We start from the raw sequence: 24,399 nt of genomic DNA on the forward strand, positions 1-24,399 counted from the left end.
TTAAGTAAAATTATACTTGTCAACAACTACTTTAGGTATGGAAATCAATTCTACCTACAAGCGGCTGGAACCTCTATGGGGTCATCGATGGCTCCCGCCCATGCAAACCTATTCATGTAATTTCTGGAAAGCACACAAATATTGATCGAACAGAGATGGAAAGCAAATTTGGTGACATGGAAAAGATTCATAGACAACATTTTTGTCGTCTACAGAGGAACAAGGACAGATGTGGACTTATTCCTGGAGTATCTGAACACAATACATGAAAGAATAAAATTCACTAAGGAAGTGGGCACACCAAAACTGCATTTCTTGGATGTAGAACTTGAAATTGGACCACACGGTATAATAACAAACATATACCACAAGAAAACAGACGTGAATAATACATTACACTATCAGAGTCACCACCAGGAACATTTATGTAATAATTTACCGTGCAGTCCGTTTTTACGCCTGAAGCATGGTATATCAACACCAACAACATTAGAAGAAGAGAATCTGACCATGACCGAGAAGTACAGAAAATGAGGATATTCAAGAAATATTATTGAAAAAGCTAGAGAGAAAATGGAAAGACTAACAAGAAATGAGTTATTAAATCCAAAAGAAAAGCCAGAAGGAACACCATTCATATATGCCCTGAGATACTCAGGACAAAGCCACCACATCACCAGCATAATTAAGAAAAACTGGAAGATCATTAGAATGGACCCACAATTGAATAAGTTGTTCCCTAAACCCCCCATCATAGCATACGAAAGGGGCCTCAACTTTAAAGATCAACGTATCCAGGCCGAAAGACCACCCAAGTAGAATCAGATGAAACTATGAACAAGATAAACAGGAGCCTTTGCTTGTCTTAATTGTGGAAATTGTAATAACATAATGAAGGGCACCCATGTAAGATATCCATACAATGGAATTAAAATTAAACTAAGAGATTACGCCACATGCGATACAAAATCAATAGTGTGTGGACTTAGTTGTCCCTGTGGAATATTCTATGTCGGTCAAACAAACAGAAAAGCCAAGGTACATTGGCATGAACTCAAGAGTAACATCAGGACAAACAACATCAGATCACCGGTTGCCCGCCACTTCAATGAGAAAAAAAATAATATTTCACAATTGAAAGTAATTATCCTGGAAGTGGTAAAGAGATCTCCACGAGGTGGAAATCACACCAAAAAACTAAATCAAAGAGAGTTACACTGGATTGAAAAAATGGACACTGTGTCACCCAGGGGCATGAATGAAGAGTACAATTTAGGAGTATTTTTGTGAGTATCATTGGTGAGAATGGGAACACATTACCAAGTACGCACTATACACTGAACTACATCACACTTATAAACTTCAGAAGTGATCTTTTGTCAATGGGAAACAAAGAAAATTATATTCACCCTTGATTAGCTATGAAGGTGGACATAAGAGAAAAAAATGTGACTTACTTGATTTATTGCACTGACCGCTAATGAAATTTATTGTAATATGTGTAATCTGTTGTATACATATGAGGTTATGGTACTATTGAAACACCTTTTTATAATGTACTGGAAATAGCAGACTGTGAGCACATTTTCAATCTCATAATTGTGGTGAGTTAGCCCACAATCCAAACGTAAGAGACAATCCATAAACCACTAGTAAGGCTGGCCACATAATGGTCGTACAATTACAATGTAATGACATCGGAATACCGTCTATCTTCATGACCTAGAATTGAACATTTTTTTTATGCCCAAAACAAGTATATCTTTAAGTGAAAAGGATAATATGTGTCTTACTCAAGTCACACAGAGTATGGTACATCCTACATTGCATGCGCGTACAGCCGCACGGCACAAAAAGACGTATGACATCATTGCGCCATTGCGCGATGATGTCACCGCAATGACGCAGATAAACATTATGGTGGACATTTTGCGGCATCTCCTTGCGATAGGCTGCAATTTCGGTACACTGCTGAGGCGCAGGGGACACCAGAGATCTTAAAAATCCAGGTTAAGCACCCAGATAAACCATCAACAGCATGGTTCATTGACCAACATAGATAACTTTAATTCAGTGACATAGGGGGATACTTTAATACAATATTTTTCCCTTTAGAGTTTCCTAAGGGTATACCAAGAACCCAGGGAAGAACCAATACTATCCACATTGGACCTAACGGTTGATGACATCTACCAAATTAATTACAAAAGAGGAGGGTAAGATATCTTTTGACATACAGTTTTTATAGTCTTTACAAGCCACTCGATGTATCGTAATACTAGGTCATATAAGTACCATATACAACAATGGCCTCTACATTTTCCTTGTAGAAATGTTCCTTGCAAGATAATTGAAGGGACAGTGAACTGAAAAGAGAGGTCCCTCCACTATTACCACGGACAGCATATCTATTGGACATTGGTGAGGGATGGTCCTTGACCGGAAGACACTGTGAGAAGTGAACCACAGGTGATTTTTCAACATACTTAATAGAAGAGATGCACATAGACTCTGAACACACCTAAAGGAGTGTTTTTTAACTGTATACAACTGGGAACAAGTTGAGTGAACCTTGTTTATATTTTTTGTTTTTGATTTACAGAGGAAGCATTTCTAATCCACTGAAGAATAACCCAAATTGAATAGAAAACACTTTATGAGATTTTGAACAGAGTCACAGAAATCAATACAATTAGCGCGGAAAACTAAAATATTAATTGCTTATTGTAGATTGGACACCAGATTTATTGAAGAGAATAGACAACTCCATAAGAAGGGGACAAACAAACCCCAAAACACGTAGAGACACAAGTCAATGATTGAACATTCCATAAGAAATTGCTCCTTGGGGATATTATTGAATGTTCTAATGACATGAAAATCAAGATTTGTAACCGTCTATTCAATTGTGAAATGGTTAACAAAGTGTTAAACTTTAAAGTTGTAAATTTGAAAGTTTGGTACACTATATGGTTTGGTAAAACAACATTTTTTAAGTAAAAAACTTTCTATAAAACAATTCACGTATGAAGAGTGCTATAATTGAACTTCAAAATGTAATATTTAAACATTGTTTGCTAATTGTTCATACAATACAAATTTGGGTGTGCAGGGGACGGGAGAGATCCACAAGATTGTGGTCATCTGTTGTTTGGTTCATAGGTTAAGAGACCTAGTTAACTTCTTTGAGTCTGCTATTACTTGGTTCTCCTCATTTCTTGGCCCAAGAATTGCAAATGTGACAATTGGGAACTTCAAGGCTCCACAGGAACTACTTACCTGTAATTTATCACAAGGCCCATGTCTTTCACCGCATTTTGTTTAATATCTATACCCACCCGCTTTTTGACATGCTTGATTCCGCTGGCATTGTCTACACTAATTATGCAGACGATAAGCAGCTGGTCCTGGAAATTGATGGCGATTATCATACTGATGTTTTGTCTGTCAATAATTTATTTGGCATGCTACAAAGATGGATGACACAGAACTCAATGGCTAAGAAAACAGAGCTTATGATTGTAGGCTCCTCTCAGAGAATAAAACAACCTGATGCCTGGTACTCTCGTTTTAGTATTTCCAACAGTATCTTCACCATTAGAACCAATGTATAAACACTGTGTGTGGTTCTGGGCTCTAGCTTGACTATGAATCAACATGTTGCTTAAATAAAATTGTCTTGTACCTACATGAATAGCTTGTTGAGACAAATTAAACCTTATTTATCTACTAAGCAGCCTACTTCCATGGCATCTACTGAGCATTTTGCTTCCTTGGCAACTGCATTAATCAACTCACGTCTTGGTTATTGCAATGGTTTGTTAGCAGGTGTCTCTAAAAAAACATGTACTGTCTTCAGGTTATACAAAATAATGCAGTCAGAACTATCCATAATTTTGGTGTGAACGACCATGAATTCCAATGCAGGCGAAACCTTCATTGGTTGACCATACATCACAGTATCTCTTACAAGATTCTCACACTGACACACAAATGCCAGAACAATCAAGCTCCTAGATGTCTCTTCAACCGATTGACCAAAGTCACTCCCTCTCGATCTCGCAGATTCATGATCTTATTCTTTTCCACGTCACTCGATTCAAACTCAAAAATGTCAGTGGTCGATGTTTCCCTTTGCAGACTCCAATCCTTTGGAATTCTTGCCTGTTTCTCTCTTCAACACGCCTTACTTTCTAGGGTTTAAAAAAGGTATTACAGTGTTCTTTTTTAATCAGGATGATTAGAATAATGGCTGGCTTGCTGCTGCCCTTCTATTGACAATGGCCCTCATTACGACCTTGGCGGAGAACCATGGTGCTATTAGCACCATGGTCCATGCCGCTAAGGTTGCAATTCCGCCATGGTGGTTGGCGGACTTACCGCCCCATTCCGACCTTGGCGGGGCGGTAAGTCCCCAATCCCCATTTACCCTTCCCCATTCCCATTTTTGCCCCATAGGGCATAATGGGAGTGGGGAAGGCGTTAATTACGCCACCGTAAATTACGGTGGCGTAATTAACTCCATGGTCCCTTAGCGCCATGGATTTTAACACCTGCTAAAAGCAGGTGTTAAATCCGCCATGGCGCTAAGGGACCTCGTACTCAGGCGGTAAGGGTCGGCGCTGTTTACGCTGGCGTAAACCCCTTACCGCCTGGGTCGTAATGAGGCCCAATGTCCTGCTTTATGTTTTGACTATTCTCTTTCTGTTTCCTTTCTTGGTTCTAGCGGATGGAAGCCTATGAGCGTGCTGCGCACAACAAGATGTTAATAACATTGTAAACCTAGCTCGGATGCAGTGAATGTAGAAATGGAACCTGTTTTGGAATGATCTGAAACTACAATTCATTTACATCACCTTCACAGCTGCCAGTCGAAACTTCCTCACCCCCTGAAACCCTGCATTTTGCATTCCAGCTTTATGTTGAAGGGGATCAGTGCTCTCCCTCATAGGGCAGTGTGCCGTTTTGGCATACACGCGCTATACAAATGCAGAGTCCCACACGGCTGTACCGGTCTCAACTCCAAAACTTGAATAACTCACTTAATTCCCCTTTCCCCATCACAGCCCTTCCTCCAGGGTCCCACCCTACCCTAACACTGCCTTCCACATAACGATGTGGATTGAATTGTAACAGAATATGAAACTTTATATCTACGGGACATTACGTTAATTTATGCATCTTGTGTACCCTGCAGCAGTTCTGCGGGTATCAGCCATTTACTGCGCAGATAATTATTGTGCTGATGACAATATCGCATAGTTTACAACAAATCGATGCGAAAATATACAGAGGGGGTACGATGGGGTAATCATTAAAGTGGGGGGATGTGCAGGGGAATGCCGGGGCTCAACAGTAATGGATGCACAGTCATCATACAGATCCAGCTGTGCGTGCCGGCCTGAGATGTCCACTGCACCCCATGCAATCGTCTACCGTCCTGACTGCCTCAATGTACATTGAAACAGCATCAGTCACTGATTCCAAGGGCTCAAAATATATTTTCAGGACTTGCTAAAAATTGAGGGCATATACTAGCCTCCTACACATTGATGTTCTCTTTGGTAGCTCTATGCACTTCACACCTCTGCAGTTTGCTGAGCTAAGGAATCCCTTCACCATACCTGTCAACACACCCAACTCTCTTGAGCGACACCAGCAAAAGAGTGAGTTTCCTCACCTATCAGTCCCTTTGTCCTCCAGTACGGGTCAATGGAGAGCACAACTGCAAAACGAAAATCTTTTCCATTCACGCACATTCTATTTCTAAAGATTGACAGGCATAATTCACACATCCTCACTTTGCTGTTTTCATGCAACAGCGTGGATACTCACCGTGGCTACTTCGAAAGCCCACCCACAGCTATTAATTTACCTTTAAATTATGGAAACTTTGTACAAGTGTATTCAAACATTGGCCAAATCGGTACCACAAAAAGGGCAAACTTTTGTTTCTATGCGGTTTTCACTCTCCCACCTCTTGCTGCGCTGCCATAAACCGTGCTATGCGCCTTCACTACATCACCAGCGCAAAACTCTGTTCCAGAGCAGGACACACTGGGCCTCATTACCGGTTTGGCAGTAGCCATGCCGCTATTGGCGGTATGGCTGCCTCCAAAACCGGGTCCGGGTTCCCTGAATAGGGAATTACCGGGCCATTCCGAGTTTGGTTTGGAGGGCCCGTTAATTCGTCCCTCAGGGAACCCGGGCCCGGACCTTTCCCATTCCCATTCGAGCCCCCATAGGGCTCAATGGGAATGGGAGAGGGAGCTAACAACGGGCCGATTACGACTGGCCTGTTGTTAGCTCCCTGGTCCCCTCGCGGGACCCGGTAACAACGCCTGGTTTTACCAGGCATCCTTACCAAGTCCCGCGAGGGGACCTCGTAATCAGGCAGAATGGGAATAACGGGTCCGCACCCATTAGCGGACCCCGTTAACCCATTCTGCCTGACTCGTATTGAGGCCCACTGTGTACTTCCTCAAGTGGCACATCTTTCTTTCTTTCTTGTTTTGTATTTCCCTGCACAGTAGTGCTGCAGCATTAGGTCTACGTCTGTACACAAGGGCCGATTGAGTGGCATACTCCTGACTAAAGCAGCCTTCATTGATTGAATCTTGAGGTAAGTGGCAGTATAAGGCAGGGTATACGGTTCCCAAAATGCTTGGCTACTGCCAGGCCAGAGTGAGGAACCATTTATTTCCTTTATAGGAACTTTTAAAGCAGGGACGTCATATGGGGGGTCATCAGGGGTCACACCTGCGATCAAGGAGGTCTCCCTTGCTATCAATGTGGTCTCCCTTGCACCCCTTGATATCTCCTATTGTTTAAAAAAAATTGAAGATTCTGGGCTGTGGCCTGGGCCATGTGGCTCTTTGTTTCTGGAGTGGCTGGCATTCTTGTTCAAGCCTCTTAAAAAGAAAAGGGTGTTCCAAATGTGTAATATTTTGAGCAGTGACCCCAAATAAGAAAGGATAGGAATAACATATAATTTGTCTTTTTGGAATTCTACACAATAATTGCTAGACTCATTAAAGGTTTATTTCAAGCACGCTTCAGGGTGTGAGTCACTAAGTTAGTGTGTTCTTAAAATTCTCAAATTCACAATGCAGACACAAACCTACAAAAACATGTTGAGTAGAATAAGCATCCATTTCGAAGTGTGAATGTTGCATTTCGCAAATTGCAGTTGTAGCATATTTGTTTCGGCTGTTACGATCATCACAAGACATTGCACCTCGGTGTCCTCGGTCACTTGACAAATCTTTGTGCCTAAAAGCTTGGGTACAGTGTAGACATGTTTTAACATAGCACATCAAGTACCCCTTGATTTCATTGTGCTACAATTAATGCTTTGTTGTATGTGCCTATCTTTCCTACCTCCCTGGCCTGGTGTTCAGGATGTTTGTTTGCATGTGTGAAGAAAAGAGTGCCAAGAGTACGGGATGCCGTGTGAGTGCGCTGCTTTCCCTGTGCTACTCTAAATGTATTAATACACAGTTATGAACCCTCCCAATAGTTTGTATTTTGCCAACCTCTGAAGTCTAAAAAGTAGATGCACGCAGGCTTGACATTTGGCCAACTTTGCACCAGACCTGCAGATGAAGTGGCCTGCTGTTAAATCTCATTTACCAGTTTAATGGTATCCACTACAGAGTGTACTTGGCTTTCTGACTTTAAGAACATTTAGACATGTAATTGCTCATTTTACTATGGCCGGTAAAATAGCTATATCCGGTAATATAGCTCAGTGAGTTGAGCACTCGCTGCTGCAATGTGTGAGTAATCTGCAGATTGAAGGTACGAATCCTGGCCAGGCCAACTCAGCCTTTCATCCTTCTGAGGTTGATAAATGAGTACCAACACAGGTTGGAGTGAAATTATATGGATATTTGTTCAATACAAAGCACTTAAGCATAAGTGCTATATAATAACACATCATTATAATTTGGCCTTGGACGACTGCTTGCATTCACAGTAATTTGGTAACATGGGCCTACACACACTGATATGAATGATGATCCATTCTTGTATGAAAAGTAAATCACATGATAGTGATATCGTAACCATACTTTTCGTTTTGTGCTTAGGAACAATGCACTGTGATGCCACTTCCTGTTTTTTCAACGGGTGAGAGGTCGTGTTTCATCGCTTTCCGTGATGTCACTTTGGGGTGGGGTCAAATGACATCACTTCCTGTGTTGAAATCTGAGGTCATGGGCCGTGTGATTTCACTGACATTTTGATGACATGACGTCTCTAATTTAAAGTGAAAGGTTGCAGGCGCGTGTTATTATAATCTCATAATACATTGAGATGCAATTTTTGGGACTGCATGAAGACTTCCAAATTGGCAGCACCTTAATTATGTAGTTTGTATTTCACCAGCACTTCTAAGAATGAAGCCTTCCACCTTTTTTTAGAAACGCTTCACCCTGAATGTATGCTTTCACCTTTCATTTTTCTTCTTGGTATGCAGAAATTGTTGGAAGTGAAGTGTTGCTGCTGCAGACACCTCTGCCCTCTCATCTGCTTTGTTAAAAGAGCCTGTCGGGGTCAATGGTTAGAGCACTGTACTCAGAACCTTATAGTTCTTGCTTGAAGCCCCCAGTCAGAATAAATCACGTTGATGTTAGGACTACTAATGGGTATTAGATCCCTGAGCAGGGTTATGTTATGTTATGTTAATGTAATTTGTAAAGAGCAGCATTCACCCGGAGGTATCATGGCGCTAGAGAAGGAGGTCAGCAGTCAAAAGCCAAAGCAGGAGACACTAAGACAAGCATTTCTTAAGCGCTTTCCTGAACAACACGTGGTTAGATATGTTTTTTACAGTCAAAGGTAAGTCATTCCACAGTTGGGCGGCAATGACTGCAAAAGCACGTCCTCCAATGCGTGATCTACGAAACGTCGGAACCAACAGCAGACCAGCGGAGGCTTAGCACAAAGAACGGGTAGGGAGATACCGAGTAAATTTAGACTGTAGGTACTCTGCCCCCTGTCCATGCAGCGCCCGGTGTACAATGCAAAGAGCCTTAAACTTGATCTGCTGCATGACTGGAAGCCAATGGAGAGTACGTAAAACAGCAGAAATATGGGCCCCGTAAGGAGACCCTGTGGCCACCTGGGCGGCTAGGTTCTGTAGGCGTTAAAGCCATTGGATCATGCCCTCGGGCTGTGCAAGATATAAGGAATTGCACTAATCGAGTATGCTCAACACCAGGGCTGCAACCACAGGACGATGGAGAGTAACCAGTAACATAGGAAGCACCTTCTTTAGAAGTTTGAGGTGAAAATGACCAGCTTTGCATATGGCAGACACTTGGTCATTCATAGAAAGATAGGATGAAAGAATTACTCCCAGGTTCTTCACCTTGGTCACAGGAACAGGAAGAGCGCCAAGGGATGCAGGCAGAAAGAAGATACCCAAAGAGTGGGATCAGGAGGGGCTCCTACCACCATAACCTCTGTCTTGTCCCCATTGAATTTCAACCAGTTGTGACTCATCCACTTACCAACAGCAGTCAAGCACTGATGGAGGCACGACGACACCGCAGTCCGATCAAGATCTAAGCGTATCAGGATCTGGGTGTCATCGGCATAGGAATAGCACCTGATGCCAAGGGAGCAGATGAGACAGATCAAAGGCCAGATGTAAATGTTGAAGAGAATGGGTGACAAGGTGGAGCCCTGCGGAACACCGCAGGACAGGCGGCAGGAGCGCGAAAGAAAAGAAGCAAGAGAAAGCACCTGAGTGCGGTCGGCCAAGAAAGAAGAAAACCAGTCCAACAACTGGCCCGAGATGCCAATTTGAGACAGGCGAGTAAGCAGAGTGGGGTGGTCTATGGTGTCAAATGCCGCTGACAGATCTAAAAGAATCAGGGCACCCACCCCACCTGCATCAATGCAGGTGGGTGCTAATAGACACCATTCAATACAACAGGGACTGACATCTGGCTTTTAATATCATAAGACAAGCTTTAGACAGTGCTAGGTACATCCAAAATAGTAAACAAATGTTCAAAAAAGCAGTTCTAGGTTAGCCTGTTTTGATGCTGTACTCTCCTCCTTCCTCAGGGAGTCCGCTGAAGGAAGACAGAGATTATTATGTTTTTGATGCGGTAACTTTGGAATAGGCTTTTTTTCTGAAGTTTGTTTTTAACGTTATGTGCATTAATTCCTCTCCCAAGAATAGGGTGTGCCAGTAGGTCTTCAGCCGTTGCTCTGTTCCTTTCTTTGTGTTTTAGTTACTAAACTCCTGTCATCCTCGTACAGTAGACTGGGCCTGTGCACAACTCTTTATTGAACAGAGCTGGTGGTTTAAGCAACTTCTCAGTATGAAAACTGAACACTAGTACTTTTTTGAAATATGTGGCCACTCTCTCCAACTCCAGACATGAGATTGTGCCTGATATGTATCCTTTTGTTAGGGGAAGAACTAATTATTAGTCTACTTCTTTCTGTGAGAACTTCTACGGCCAAGTAGAAAATGTTTGCCAGAGTATGCTTTAGTGATTGAAGTTTCTGCTCCTAGGTCATCCTCTCCAGGGTAGATTGTCTTCGTTGCAGCTGATATTTATTTTCCTACACTGCTGGCTTTGGTGGGGGATTTTCGGACTTTGGCATTGGGATACAGAAGGGGGTGGGCAATACCGAACTTTAAGCTAGGTGAAGGTTCTCCTCAGTTCCCTGTCTGCTAGAACTTTTTTTGCTTGTTCTTGGTTATTGTCCAATGGCTTCTGGGTATTCAGTACCGTAGTTTGAAGCTATCCCTCACAGAGGGACAGCCACGTGAAGCTCCTTAGCTCAGAAGGTTCTAAGATTGAGCGCTTTGTAGTGGCAGTTGGAGAGCAACACGAGAGTGGAACAGGTGGGGCTCTCATCATGTTATGTTATCTTATGTTAAAGGTTCTTATACTGCGCACTGTCACCACTTGTGTCGTCCTTAGGCGCTCTGGTGGATTTGTAAAGCAAGAGGGTAATGGGGGGTGTAAGTTAGTAGGACTGAGCGGGACAAAAGAGCAAGAGAGCTGTGATCTGTGTTTGGCAACTTCAATTCGGTTTACACCGTTCCCTGAGCGTGGTTTTTGATCGGTAGCCACCGTGTGCTGTTGTGCGGGGCTACGTGTGGTGTGTTTCGTTGTTGTTTCGTCATATGAAATATGCTAACTTAAAGAAAGTAAAATAGAACTGTCTTCACGCCCTCCATACAAGTACCTGCTGTGAGAGCCATCCTTGCTAATAAAGTTGGAAGATTGAGGGATCTCCTAAGCCTTTCGCCATTAAAATGACCTTTTGAGAAAGTTTATCAGTTGCGTGTATAGTGCGGCAGTATTTTAAGGTGCACAAGCATCCTCGAGTTTTGTCACTAGGCCTAGAAGTCGGCACATTCCAGCTTCCAGTTTCACCCAATGATTTGTTTGTGTATGGTTTGAGCCCTTGAGCATCAGGAGTTTTTATAGGTGCACAGACTGACGGATTAAAAGGTGTTTTCGTCAGTTGGATTTGCCCATTTCAGTGCATTGGGTACCAAGCTTTGGGGCTTGGGTCGTGTAATGGGCCTTTTTTTTTTTTTTCTTCTTAGATAATATTCACTTTCTCGCTAGCCTAACCATGCTAGGTTCCCTTTCTCGCTAGCCTAACCATGCTAGGTTCCCTTTCTCGCTAGCCTAACCATGCTAGGTTCCCTTTCTCGCTAGCCTAACCATGCTAGGTTCCCTTTCTCGCTAGCCTAACCATGCTAGTTTCCCTTTCTCGCTAGCCTAACCATGCTAGGTTCCCTTTCTCGCTAGCCTAACCATGCTAGGTTCCCTTTCTCGCTAGCCTAACCATGCTAGGTTCCCTTTCTCGCTAGCCTAACCATGCTAGATTGTTTTGGTTTGCTTCTTTGCATAGAGGCTGTCTACTGTTGTGGGAAGCATACTCAATTTAGGACATCAAGGTGTGGGTTTATGTCCCTAATCATGTTGAAATCCATAACTATCAGGGTTGTGAACAGCAGGCATTTAGGCCTTCACTATAGCCTGGTGGATTTTGACACAACATTACGCCATAAAGTAAATATCCACACTGCATGCAGTCATTTGAGGTCTATGCTGGGTTGGCACTAACCGATGCAGATTTCCACCCACAGGAGGGATGTCGGAAAATCCGCGTGTGTTCATTTTTTAAAAGCAATGTTCACCCTTCTTTTGAGCATGGACATGGATTGTACACAAACGCGGGTCATATCAGAACCGTACAATGGTTCATAATGAAGAAAAGTATCATGTTTACTCTTCTCTGCTGTACATTGGAAAGGGGTAACAGGTGTGCCCTTTTGGATGTGCCCATGCAGATGTTCTTCCCCCACAGTCAAGGGAAGCACTTTCACTTACATTTACTTTAGGAAATTAGGGGGGTCTTTACAATGGTATCTCCTCCTGCTAGCTGGACGTAAAATTGGAGATATTTATACTTACTATTTCATCTTATACTTAGGCAGCACGTCCTGTATGTAATATTCCTAGGAGTACCACATTTGATAGATAATACGTCCACCGCATAATTTGTCAGGTGTTAATAATTAGCATTTTTTTGGAAGCAGTGTGCTTTGACCTTTTCCCTACAAACCTATATTGAGGCGTGCATTTTCCTTTCCGCAGGGAAAAACAGGGTCTTGGTTTGCTCCCCGGCCCAGCTGGTGCAGTTTAATTGGGATTTTTGTCCAGTATGGGGTGTGAAACAAGTCAACCATTATGAATACCGCTTCCCGCTTCTGGATCATAATCATGCTAATGCTTAACCCTTTTGGGTACCAATGGGGTATTACACAGTGGTGGTGAGCATGTTACTGCACTCTCGACTGGAAAGAGTCCCTTCGCTGGAATGGGGTTTTCAGAGGTTTCAGTAAACTCCATCCAGGCCTCTCATTGATAATCCACCCATAGGATGTTCAATAGTGATTGCACCGATTTTCAGTCTGTTTTTATAGAAGATGCTTGACTTGCATTGTTCTCATTTCTCTCTCTAAATTGATTGGACGACCGTGAGGGCTAGTTTGTCTTCCCTGGGTTGGACTGCATACATGGTAGACCTCACTCAGGCGCCTTTTTGGGGTTGGAATGCCTAGTATTTTGTCTGTAACCTAGCAGCCAACCATGATATTACTGGCCAATCAGAATTATTGTTTTTGTTTTGTGTGTAACTCTTCTGCTAGCTGCTCTATTCAGAGGTTTTTTTTTACCAGTACCAATTACATTTAGAATGATCACGACCAGAAACCATTGTATTAATGTATTCCCAATAAGAATGGTACAGTTGAGTTAATGAGCAAAGCACATCATCAAAGCCCAGTATGATATGATATATGATGGGTTATTTATAACACGCTTAATACCCAGAGGTTTCTAAGCATGGACTCTGGGATCGATCCTGTGGTGCGCTGTGACGTCTTGCTTCCAAAGTGAGCACGTTTCCCTACAGCTATCCTCCCGAGACTGTAGAACATCTAAATTAATTTCTGATAACAAGTGTCCATTCCAAGGTGGACAGTTCAGTACACACCCATTGTACTCTTTCGAAATAGCCTATCATAAAGGCTAAGGGGACAAACAACACCATTGATGGTTCCTGGCTGCTTGGCTTAACATTAAAGATCATTTCTGAAGCATACAAATGGCCAAAGATGTGTTATATTTGCCAGATGTGTCTATGATAAAAGGGTTAATTGCTTTAATAATTAGGTACATAATCCACACTGGGCTTGATGCTCATTTCATTTTTCACAACACTCTCCCTAGCATTCAAGTGTTTTCAACCGTAAATCAGACATACTGACTCCTGCTTCCAGATGTGGAATAGGAGATACAACATCTGAAACAACTGTCACTCCAGTACTGTCTGAGGTCCCAAAACTGACATGTAGGGTGAAGCTGAGCCGGAAATGTAGAAGAGGAGGGACTGGAAGGGGACACTGGGTGTGCACAGACAACTATAGACGCAATAGTAGTGTGAGCACTTCACACCATTACAGTAACAACATGAGGCAGTTGTGACAATTCTCCTGCATTACTATAAGAGCAGCAGACTAGTGTGACCATGCCACAGCATAACATTAATGAATACAAGTCTATTGTGATCATTTCATGGCATTTCTATAAAAAGCAGAAGGCTATTGTGACAATTCTACAGCTTAACAATAACAATCCAATTCTATTGTATTACCATAATGGACTTTTTTTGTGATTCGTGCAAATATATTTGGAATACTAACTTAGATTGTTGTTAAGGAAAGGGTTACAGCAGAAACTCGCTGAGTTAAGTCAAAGAGGTTATTTTATTGGCCAGATGAGACTGTCTATGAGTGTTGCATCCAATGATACTAACTCAAGTAGGCTGCGACTTGGGGGCTGTGGGTGCAAAACTTCACTAGAGAAATATTGACGTGGATTGTGGCAATTACACTTTACCAGAGTTCCCCAATGGATCTCGTCGGCATCATGAGGTTGAAGATAGTCATATTCCAGACCTGCTCAATAAATGAAAAGTCAATTGGTACTTACTGAACCCATCGGATGTTGGAAATCCTTCCATGCCTCCATCTACCACAGGATCAAGCATTATCTGATCGTTCTCCATAGCTGCCTGGAAGCTCAGCTCATTGGTAGGGGTCTCCTGCGAGAAGAAAACAAAGTAGATGGTATGTAAGCATCCTTCTCTCTCTCTTCCAAGCAGAGAATCTTTGTATTGGGTTTGGGTCTATTTGACCTAAAACATTTGACCTAATTACATTTGATTTAATTTATTTGACTTTTATTTGGTCTAATTGCGAGGGGAGGCCCCTCACAAACCCTCCACTTCCGCTCAACCTAATCTATACCCTTACCCACCCCCATATATATATAATTAAATTTGACCGGAAAAAGGCTTAATATCGCCGCAAAAATACGGTGATATTCTTGTATTGCGAAATTTTTGTGGGGATATTAACACATGGAACTCTGCCATGCATGCCCGGCTACAGGACCTTTTATCTGGGTGGGCAAGATTTGTGATTATAGGGGCCTAACTTTTCTGTGATCCAGCAAAAAATATCTCCCTGGATCTGATAAAAACATTTGCTCTTAATTTAGTTTAGTCTGTTAGATTGCTTTATAAGGTGCAGAAGCCTGGTTTCAAACCCAGGTTGTTAGGACACATTTATCCGCAAGGCATACTTGAATGTCTGTTAAAGATGCTTTGTCCGACTGTTAAATCCACCACTGATTGCACTCTGCGGGAAACATTTCTATACCCTGTTTTTTACGTTTAACAGATGTGCACCGTTTATACTGTGCCAGAAACATATTAAGAAATGCTCTTTTCTTGTGTCATTTTCAAGGTTTCATGATATCTTCTGAGAGCTAAATAATTATTGGGGGGAAGTGGGAACAATCCTCCAGTCCCGCACCTCCTACCCCCTCTGTCACTGGTGGGATTTGACAGTAAATAACTTCTATTTCTATTTCTAGCACTGCCTAAACACCTAGCAGTCATGTCATATTTTTCAAACAAGACCCACAATACACACAATGTATTCCGTCTGCATACAAACATTGTTAATTGCTACTCCAATAGTATGATGTGATTAAGGCAGTACTACTCTGCCCATTTAATAAAAAGTTCTGGCCGAGCAGTCTAGGCTTCCACACAAAGATGCATACTATTTAGGTCAGAACCGCACTGGTAAGTAGGCATGAGAAGATGATCTGAAATGGGTCCATACTTGCCATCCTAGCCTTGATATGTTCAGGTAGGTTTTTGTTGGAACAACTCAGTGAGGTGCAGTTTGAGCCCTTAGGCATTGCAAACAAGGCTCCCACATCAGGGCATATATACTTTCATTTCGGGAGATAAACTGAAACCAACATACATTGCCAAAGCCAACAGTAAGTACTTGTGAATACACATGGGAAAGGCATTGCCAGGCACTGCCATATGGGTACCACCTGGCAATAAGGTGGGCACATCTAGACAATGCTTTGAGTACCTAGGCATATGATATAAATGTTTGGCAAATGCCTTGTAATTCCTATACACACGTCAAAACGGTTAGCTTTGTGATTGCTTGTTTTAGGATTCCAGTGCAAGGAACAGATGCGAGGACACCATGTTACTTTTAAATCTACTGGCTGAAAGCACACCATGTTAAGAGATTGTTTATTACAACAGGAGTTCATTTACAGATGCAATTAAGTCATTAAATACTCAAAAGAATGCTTAGATATAACACAAGCAGGCTCAATGCAGGACAAAGTTTGTTGTTACTTTGTGACAGAGCTAGCTCAAAGAGTACCCAAGAGGGTATGTGTCAGCAGGGAGGGGGCAGGTACTTGATGGAAATACCATAGGGATTAACATGGCAATGGATGGGTCAACGACCACAAGCGTCCATTGAATGTGTGTCCCTCCTAACATCCTTTCTCCATCCTATCTGTGGCCCAATGCAATTGTTCTGGCACACACCTAATAGCCTACTTCAAAGCCTTACATCAAATCACTATGATTTTACTACACTTTCCCCTCCAGAATTACATTGTTCTTACTACAAACCTCATTGTTTTACTTATACTCGAGTAGTTCATGCAGCAAGATATATATTTTGAATGGAATTTGCAAGGGCCCTCAGTCTGATGGATATACGTCTCTAAATCAATCTTAACTCCTGGCATTGCTTTGGTTAGGCTTCCATACTGTTATTTACAAATCAGCCTTGGCCTCCCTGCCACTAGTTTGAGCAGCCGTGCCCAAATTGCTTGACCACAAGGCCTAAACATGTTTTCAGTATCTTGTGTTGCAGTGAATGTAATTCGTCAGGGTCCTCAGCCGTTTATGCACCTGGTGTAGAAATCTGTGTCCAAGCATCAGCACATGCCATTTACTGTTTTCTCCAGTGAACCATCCTATTAGGCATGATTGTAACAACAGTTATATTGCCACAAATAAAAACCTACATTAAATTGCAGAAATCAACTTGATAGGTTTGAAACAATAGCTACCATATAAATGAGAGGTTTGAAATATAAGTAAGATTAAAAGTGCAACACAGAATCTTCCTAGACAGATGTAGGCTGTCTGCTCTTGCAAGTATACTACCTTACATAGAGGTGTGAATGGCCCTCCATATCTCTGGTCATTTCTGCTTTCATTGCTGTGGGATATAAATCATTATCCAGGCCAAGCAAACTAATCCTGACTGAGCCGCCTGCAGTGCAGCTGCTCAGAATGCTAATTGACCAAAATGGCCGCCTAGTGTGTGAGCTCTGCAACTTGTAAAATCCTTTCAGCCAAATCCTGCGGAGAGAACAACCTCCTGACTGTTAGAAAGGCAACACGCAAACCAGCAGTATAGCGGGTGTCTTCAGTCAAAACCTGGTCCAGAACCAAGCCTCCCTTCGCCCAAGACGAGAACAGGCCATCGGGTGCAGGCTACCACTGATGATGGGCGTCTTGCCCCAAACCCCAACATCTACCCGGAGAATGCACAGCGGATCCGATAAGTACTGAGGCGAGGGACAAATACAGCCATAGGCGAGGACATAAGGCAAGTCTCTGCGGAGACCGGTTCAAGGTGCAGGACTCGAACAATTATAGATTGAGAAAAGGAGCATCTGCCCAGGACCTCAACACCTGCCCGCCACTAGAGGTACTGAGCCGCGCTAGCCAGCTTGAGGGCACTCGAGCATTGCAGAACCCCACGGGAGCCGCGACACATCACCCCGGGGGCCGGCCGTGAGAAGGGGAATGGCAATAGCAAGCACAGACTGCCGCATATATACTCCACCGGTGACAGCCCCAAGCACAGGATAGATACACGAAGGGGAGCGCAGTATCACACGCCCATTTAAGGACAACAGACCCAGCAGCCCGCTCGAGCAGGAGCTCGCACCGCCCGGGTAAGAATCCTGTCTTTCAACGGCTCGCCATTGGTGGGCTGCAGAAGGCGATACAATAAAGCGCAGGAGAAAACTACACAGATGCCGACACACTGAGAGCCTCTGGCCCATTAAGCTCAGTAAAATCCATGGCGCACCATGCATCAACAGCACGCCTCAAGCTACGGAGGTGACCACACTATAAAGAAATCCCTGAAACAACGTGGACAAGCAGGGAGATCTCTGGCACTACGTAGAGCCCCCCAGGAAGATCTGGATTGGGGGTCATAATAGAAGAGGGGCATATAAATAACCCAAGATATAGGCTGAAGGCCAATACAGACGGGAAAGCACCTGACATAAATGTGAACTGGGACCCGTACTATAAAGGCAATCACTAGACAACAAAGAGTAGACTCCTGAAAATCCACTGAGTCACTGTTGCCACCGCTGGGAGGAGGGTAGGACCCCACAACATCTTGATCAGCCTTGAGATTGCAGCGCTATACTCCAATACCGCCCGCCAATTAAATCTACAAGACGACGACTATAAACAAGATAGCACTTGTACGAAATTGTATTAAGCTCCCCCCACACAGTGTTGTCCCACATGTTGTACCTTGCTCGGGGTGAACAGATCAGAACAGCAAACACCCCTGAAACTACTGCACTAAGGATATACCCGAGCAGTTGAAACTATCAAGCAGATGACCCAAGAGGCCCGGGACTCCATACTTGCAAAGAGTAGCCACTGAGCGCACCCGGTACCAAATCTGAAGAAGAGGCCATACCAAGCCAAATCCAACACAGCAGACCAGTGGACGCAACTGATCTCTGCATCGCTGTGGTCCACACCGAAAGACCATATTGAACCCATTACAAAACCCCCGGCCCAGTACAGCTGGTCATCTTGCCCGGGGTGCATATATGTGCAGGCATCTGCAACACTAGGACACACGAGCAGTCAACCCTGCTGGTGGAAGACTTGACACATGGTGCCAAAGGAAACAAGAAGGGCCACATGGATGCCTATACAAGCCAGAACATGGGAGAGGAAGGAGCGGGATCCCAACAGTTGAGTCAATCAACCAGCCAAAAACAAGTAGAAAGCTCCATGGATCCATACATGACTGCACTGCAGGCCGGTGTTGCTGTAATCAACAGCAGGCTGGACGATATTGGCAGCAACATCGCCTCTATTAGAGTCGATCTTCAGAAAGTGAACACCAGAGTCACTGAGGCATGGGCCAGAGTAAGTGCACTAGAGGACACATATGTTACACAAAGTAAGAATATCAAAGACATCAGGAAAATTCTGAAAATAGTACAGTCCACGATTTGGAATCCAGGTCACGCCGGAATAACATTCAAGTGGTGGGCATGGTGGAGAAACCCCTGAATATACCAATGGAGATCTTTCCGGAAGAAGCAATTTGTACAATGCTCCCGGAAGCCCAATTTTTGCAACAATTCCTCATCAAGAGAGCCCACAGATCCCTGGCCCCACCGCCCAAACCCGGCACCCCGTCACACACTGTCATCGCGTGCCTTCTAAACTACCAGAACAGGGACCTCATCCTTTGCCTCTCCCAGGAGAAAAGCACATTATCATACGATTCAACAAAAATCCACATATATCCGGACTTCTCAAATGGGGTACAGGCAGCCCGTCGTACATTTGAAGGCACTAAGCGTAAGATCCATACCATATGCCATGATGTACACAGCAAAGCTCTGTCTACAACATTCCGGAAGAGCCCATTTCTTTGAATCTCCTGAGGAGGACATGGCATACATAGAACATAACATCCCTACTCCACCGATCAACGGTGGACCCTCGTCCCAAATTGATACGTGAACAAACCCTGAGGACCTGTAAAACAAACACAGTCTGAGGTTCGCTCACTCTGCCAGACATTAGAGCAGCAGCTCCCAAAGGGCGGACCAATATGAGTTGAGCAGTTGTGGCCACACAGAGCCACCCACAGTTGAAATTGTTCTGGTTATGGGATGGGGTTACGCTGTCCAGTTGGGGCGATGGTGAGGGTGGGACTGGTGGGAAGGGGGAGGCCTGTTGCCTAAAAAGAGTAAATCTACGGGGGGGATATGTTACACAACATGATTGGAAGCAAGATGTAGTTGTAAAGGGTGGGAGTTGGGGGGGGAAATTGTTCATTTGAAAAGACTGACAGTCCTATGTGGCACGAGATATGTGGAGAACCACATAAGTAATGAAATATATGCTTACAGACTTGGAATGGCTTCACCCAGGCTGAATCAGGGGACTAGATTCCTAACATGGAACATCAGAGGTCTGGCAAACCCGATAAAAGCTAGAAAAATCATGGCTTCTGCAAAAAGGCACAAGATCGACATACTCCTATTACAAGAGACACATGCTGGTAGAAATGTAGTCGAGTCATTTGCCAGAGACTGGGGGCCAATGCGAATTGGCAAGCATTACTCCTCGCAAGCTAGCGGGGTCTTGACCATTATTCACCAACGCACCGGATTCCAGCTCACTAGGTCGGCAGTAGATGCAGACGGTAGATACGTAATTGTATGGGGCACAATAAACAATCATGAGCTGGTCCTGGTCAATATATATGGCCCAAACATAGACACCCCCTTACAGATCATTTCAATGGTCTCACCACTGGGGGAGACTAAAACAATTTGGGGAGGAGCTCTAAACACAATCCTTGATCCGCTGAAAGACAGAACATCCAGAGGCCACAGAAATAATACCAGAGCTGCACTAACCATTTTACAAGTTATGTCTGCACCACTGCTCGCAGACGTATGAAGAGAGATACATCCCACCAAGGAAGAATACACATTTCACTCACAAGTACATGGCTACAGCTCCCATACTGATTACTGGCTATTCTCCCCTGAATACATCCCTAATGTGAGAGACTGTGTCATACTCCCACGTACAATGTCAGACCACTCACCAGTCCTACTAGACTTACAGTTAGCAGATATGGACCAAAGTCCACAAAATTGGCAAATGCCACCAGTGCTATTAAAAGACGACTCAGTGATAGAGTCACTGTGGGTAGACATAACTGACCTCTTTGACCATAATACGGGCTCAGTAGGGTCGATGGCCACTGTGTGGGAATGCTTTAAGGTCTGGCTAAGAAAGTACCTGTTATCACGCTCACTGTGGACATTATAAAATATAAGGAAATAACTAACCAAGCTGAACACATGCTGAAATCTCTAGAAAATACATACTCACGAGCACCAGGAATTGAAACACTCAAGCCATTGCAGGACCAACTAAGTAGGTTTAGATCCCTAGCGGAACTAGACACACTGTATATTACACAGCCGATACGGGGCAGAAGATATGGGAGGGTAATAAAGTGATTGGATCCCTGGCTAAAATCATTAAAGCTGAACAGGGGATAAGACCTATCACAGGGATAATGGAGACAGATGGGACAGTACACTCAGAAGCACGAAAGGTTAATGAGGTGTTCATGGAGTTCTACTCTAACCTACACGAAAACACAGATAAAGTGACACCAGGCGAACTCAATCAGTATATGGATTTGTTCCCATTACCTTCACTAGGACGAAAGAGAAATTCTAGATTTCCCCCTTACCATACAGGAGGTCGGACAAGCTATTAAAGATCTAACGGCCGGCAAAGCACCCGTGCCGGACGGACTTTCGACAGACCTATATAAAAGCTTAATTATGGAACTGCCCCCTAAAGTACTGGAGGTATGGGAGGAGGCCCAGGTGAACGGCCGCCTTCCGGGGTCCATGAGAGAGACCACTATAACGGTCTTACTCAAACCACATAAACCCCTGCATGTACCCACATCAGGTTTATAGTCATAATCTCGAATACAAATATGTCGAAAGTCATAATGTCGAAAAAATAAAGTCGAAAACTAAAATGTCGAATTTCTTTTTTTTGTTGATTTTTATTCGAAATGGGGGGGTTCCCCCCCCAACCCCCCTTTTTTAATTTTTTTTTTATGTTTTACCCCTTTTTTTACCACCGGAACCCCAAAAAAACATGTAAATTAAAAAAAAAAACAATTCGACATTTTTGTTTTCGACATTATTGTTTCGACATTATTGTAATTCGACATTTTGTTTTCGAGATAATGACTGGACACCCCCACATCATACCGTCCCCTGTCCTTAATAAACACGGACACAAAAATATTTGCTAAGGCGATCTCCAATTGACTCCTACCTTACATGAACAAACTGATACATCAAGACCAGTGTGGGTTAATCCCCTCACGATCCGCTGCCCTGAATCTTCACAGACTCTTTGCTATAAGATCGGAACTAGACCCAAAAGCTAAAACCGTGACGATCGTGCTCGATGCTGAGAAAGCATTCGACTTGGTCTCCTGGAGGTACAGGTAGACCATACTACAGAAATGGGATTCAGACCCGTGTTCCAGAGCTATATTGAGTTGCTATATAAAGACCCTAAGGCCAGAATCAGAACAAACAAGACCCTATCACCTGAATTCACTCTACACAGAGGCACGTGACAGGGCTGCCCACTATCCCCCCTTATCTTTGCTCTTACCATAGAGGGCATTTTGGGCCAGCCTCACCACAACACTACAGTACCATTGCCTGAAAGCAGTGTGTAGAAACAAATGGCCATCATTCCCATCAACACCAACCCCACACCAGTTCCTGTGTAACATTATGACACAAGAAGCATTTAAAGGCAATATCTCCACTCTATATAACGCAGTGCAAGCACATATCCCCTCCAAAAACACAATGAAGGCTAAGTGGGAAAGGGATCTAAACATAACCATAGAAGACTCGCAATGGGCAAAACACTGCTACTATACTTAATCTATCTCTCTCTCTGCCAATTTTAAACTGATACAGTTCAAAATACTGAATCACTTACACATAATCCCCAGTAAGTTGGCTAAATTCGACCGCACCAAGCAGCACCCTGCCCTAAATGCAATACCCTCAAAGCAAATTCGATACATCTGTACTGGGAATGCCCCCCGAACAGACACTACTGGAAAGAGGTGGCCAGTATCCTTAGCGATATACTCGATATACACATCCCGGCCAGTCCACTGAAGTACCTACTGGGAGATATAGGGAAAGCGTTGGTTAAAATATGTAGACTCTTCTCGGTAGTGGGCGCTGTGGCCAAACGGAACATACTCAAATGCAGGAAGGCGAAGACTGCCCCCACTCCCCAAGCATGGCTTAAAGACTTGATTTTCGTTTACGAATGTGAAGAGAGTTACGTTAAGGGAGTGGTGGCCACATGCAGGCCGAAAGACATATATGCCCCACTCCGACGATACCTAACTGCCACCCGGGAAGGTTCGGAGGAAGAGATAGACTCGCTCAGCCTTGAATGTTAAGTTATAATTGTCAATAGATTGGCCACCGTTCTCTGTGTTCAAATAACATGCATAGAGATATATGTACAACGTTTTTGATGTAATGTAACCGCCAGAAGAAAATAAAGTCTTACAAAAAAAGAATGCTAATTGCCAAATTCCCAGCTGCCTGTTTTTACCCCGCTAGTCCCCCGCTCTTGTCGCCCAACTCCCAGTGGTGGTTAACTTTTATTTTAATGTTTTCTTAATTGTGTATAGTTAAAATACATACAATCCTTTGAAAAGAAAAAGACAAAAACACCACCATTGGCAAGGCCCCCTTTCTAGGGGGGTTAGGGGTTGACCTTGAGGGGGCCTGCCCTCTAGCTCCCCTGCTAGCTCCCCTGCTGTATCCGGGCCTGCTGCCATGTAATAGTAAGACATTCCGTGGATGGATGTTTCCTAGTGCCAAACATACTCATAATCTGGACATTGGCCCTCATTTCAACCCAGGCGTTAAGGGGTTAACGGCGCCGTAAAAGGTGGCGGCGCCGTTAAACCCTTAACGCCTGATTACGAGGTCCCTTTGCGAGTGGCACTTTAGCGCCTGCTTTTAGCAGGCGTTAAAAAACCAACCTGCAAAGGGACCTAGGAGCTAATTACGACACCGTAATTTACGGTGTCGTAATTAGCGCCTTCCCCAGTCCCATTGCGCCCTATAGGGCAAAAATGGGAATGGGGAAGGGCCATGCGGCATGGGGAATTACCGCCCCGCCAACCTCGGAATGGGGCGGTAATACCCCATTCCACAATGGCGGAGTCAGTAAGTTACCGGCATGGACCATGGTGCTATTAGCACCATGGTCCAACGCCTGGGTAATAATGAGGGCCATTATGTCACATCCTGCTACTACCTTAAGGAGAGTGTAGCTCTAGCACAGGGAAGCGCCAAAAAGTGAGTCAAGAGTACTTTAGGGAGCTTTGCTTTGTCAAAGATCAAGTGACACTTGTATAAAGTATGCTAAGCTCTTCTGTAAACGCTTGTGATATGTACATTGATATTTCAGTAAAGATTTTGAAAATAATTCATATATTTGACGTGAAAACAGACATGCACCTTAAGGACATCGCAATATGGATGCATTGCTCTGTTGGGTCCG

General features: G+C 43.8%; 1 protein-coding gene across 4 annotated transcripts in view; it reads right to left on the reverse strand.

Annotated features, from left to right (window-relative positions):
* Window positions 1-24,399, reverse strand: part of LMTK3 (lemur tyrosine kinase 3) — a 406,442-nt gene that overhangs the window by 32,034 nt on the left and 350,009 nt on the right. For all 4 annotated transcript variants that reach the window (XM_069637264.1, XM_069637273.1, XM_069637254.1 and 1 more), the window contains exon 14: window positions 14,544-14,655. In XM_069637264.1, the coding sequence (XP_069493365.1) occupies window positions 14,544-14,655 (112 nt within the window). The remainder of the gene's footprint in view (window positions 1-14,543; window positions 14,656-24,399) is intronic.

The sequence above is a fragment of the Ambystoma mexicanum genome, chromosome 1q (assembly GCF_040938575.1).
Source record: "Ambystoma mexicanum isolate Mex_15411 chromosome 1q, UKY_AmexF1_1, whole genome shotgun sequence".
NCBI classification, from domain to species: Eukaryota; Metazoa; Chordata; class Amphibia; order Caudata; family Ambystomatidae; genus Ambystoma; species Ambystoma mexicanum.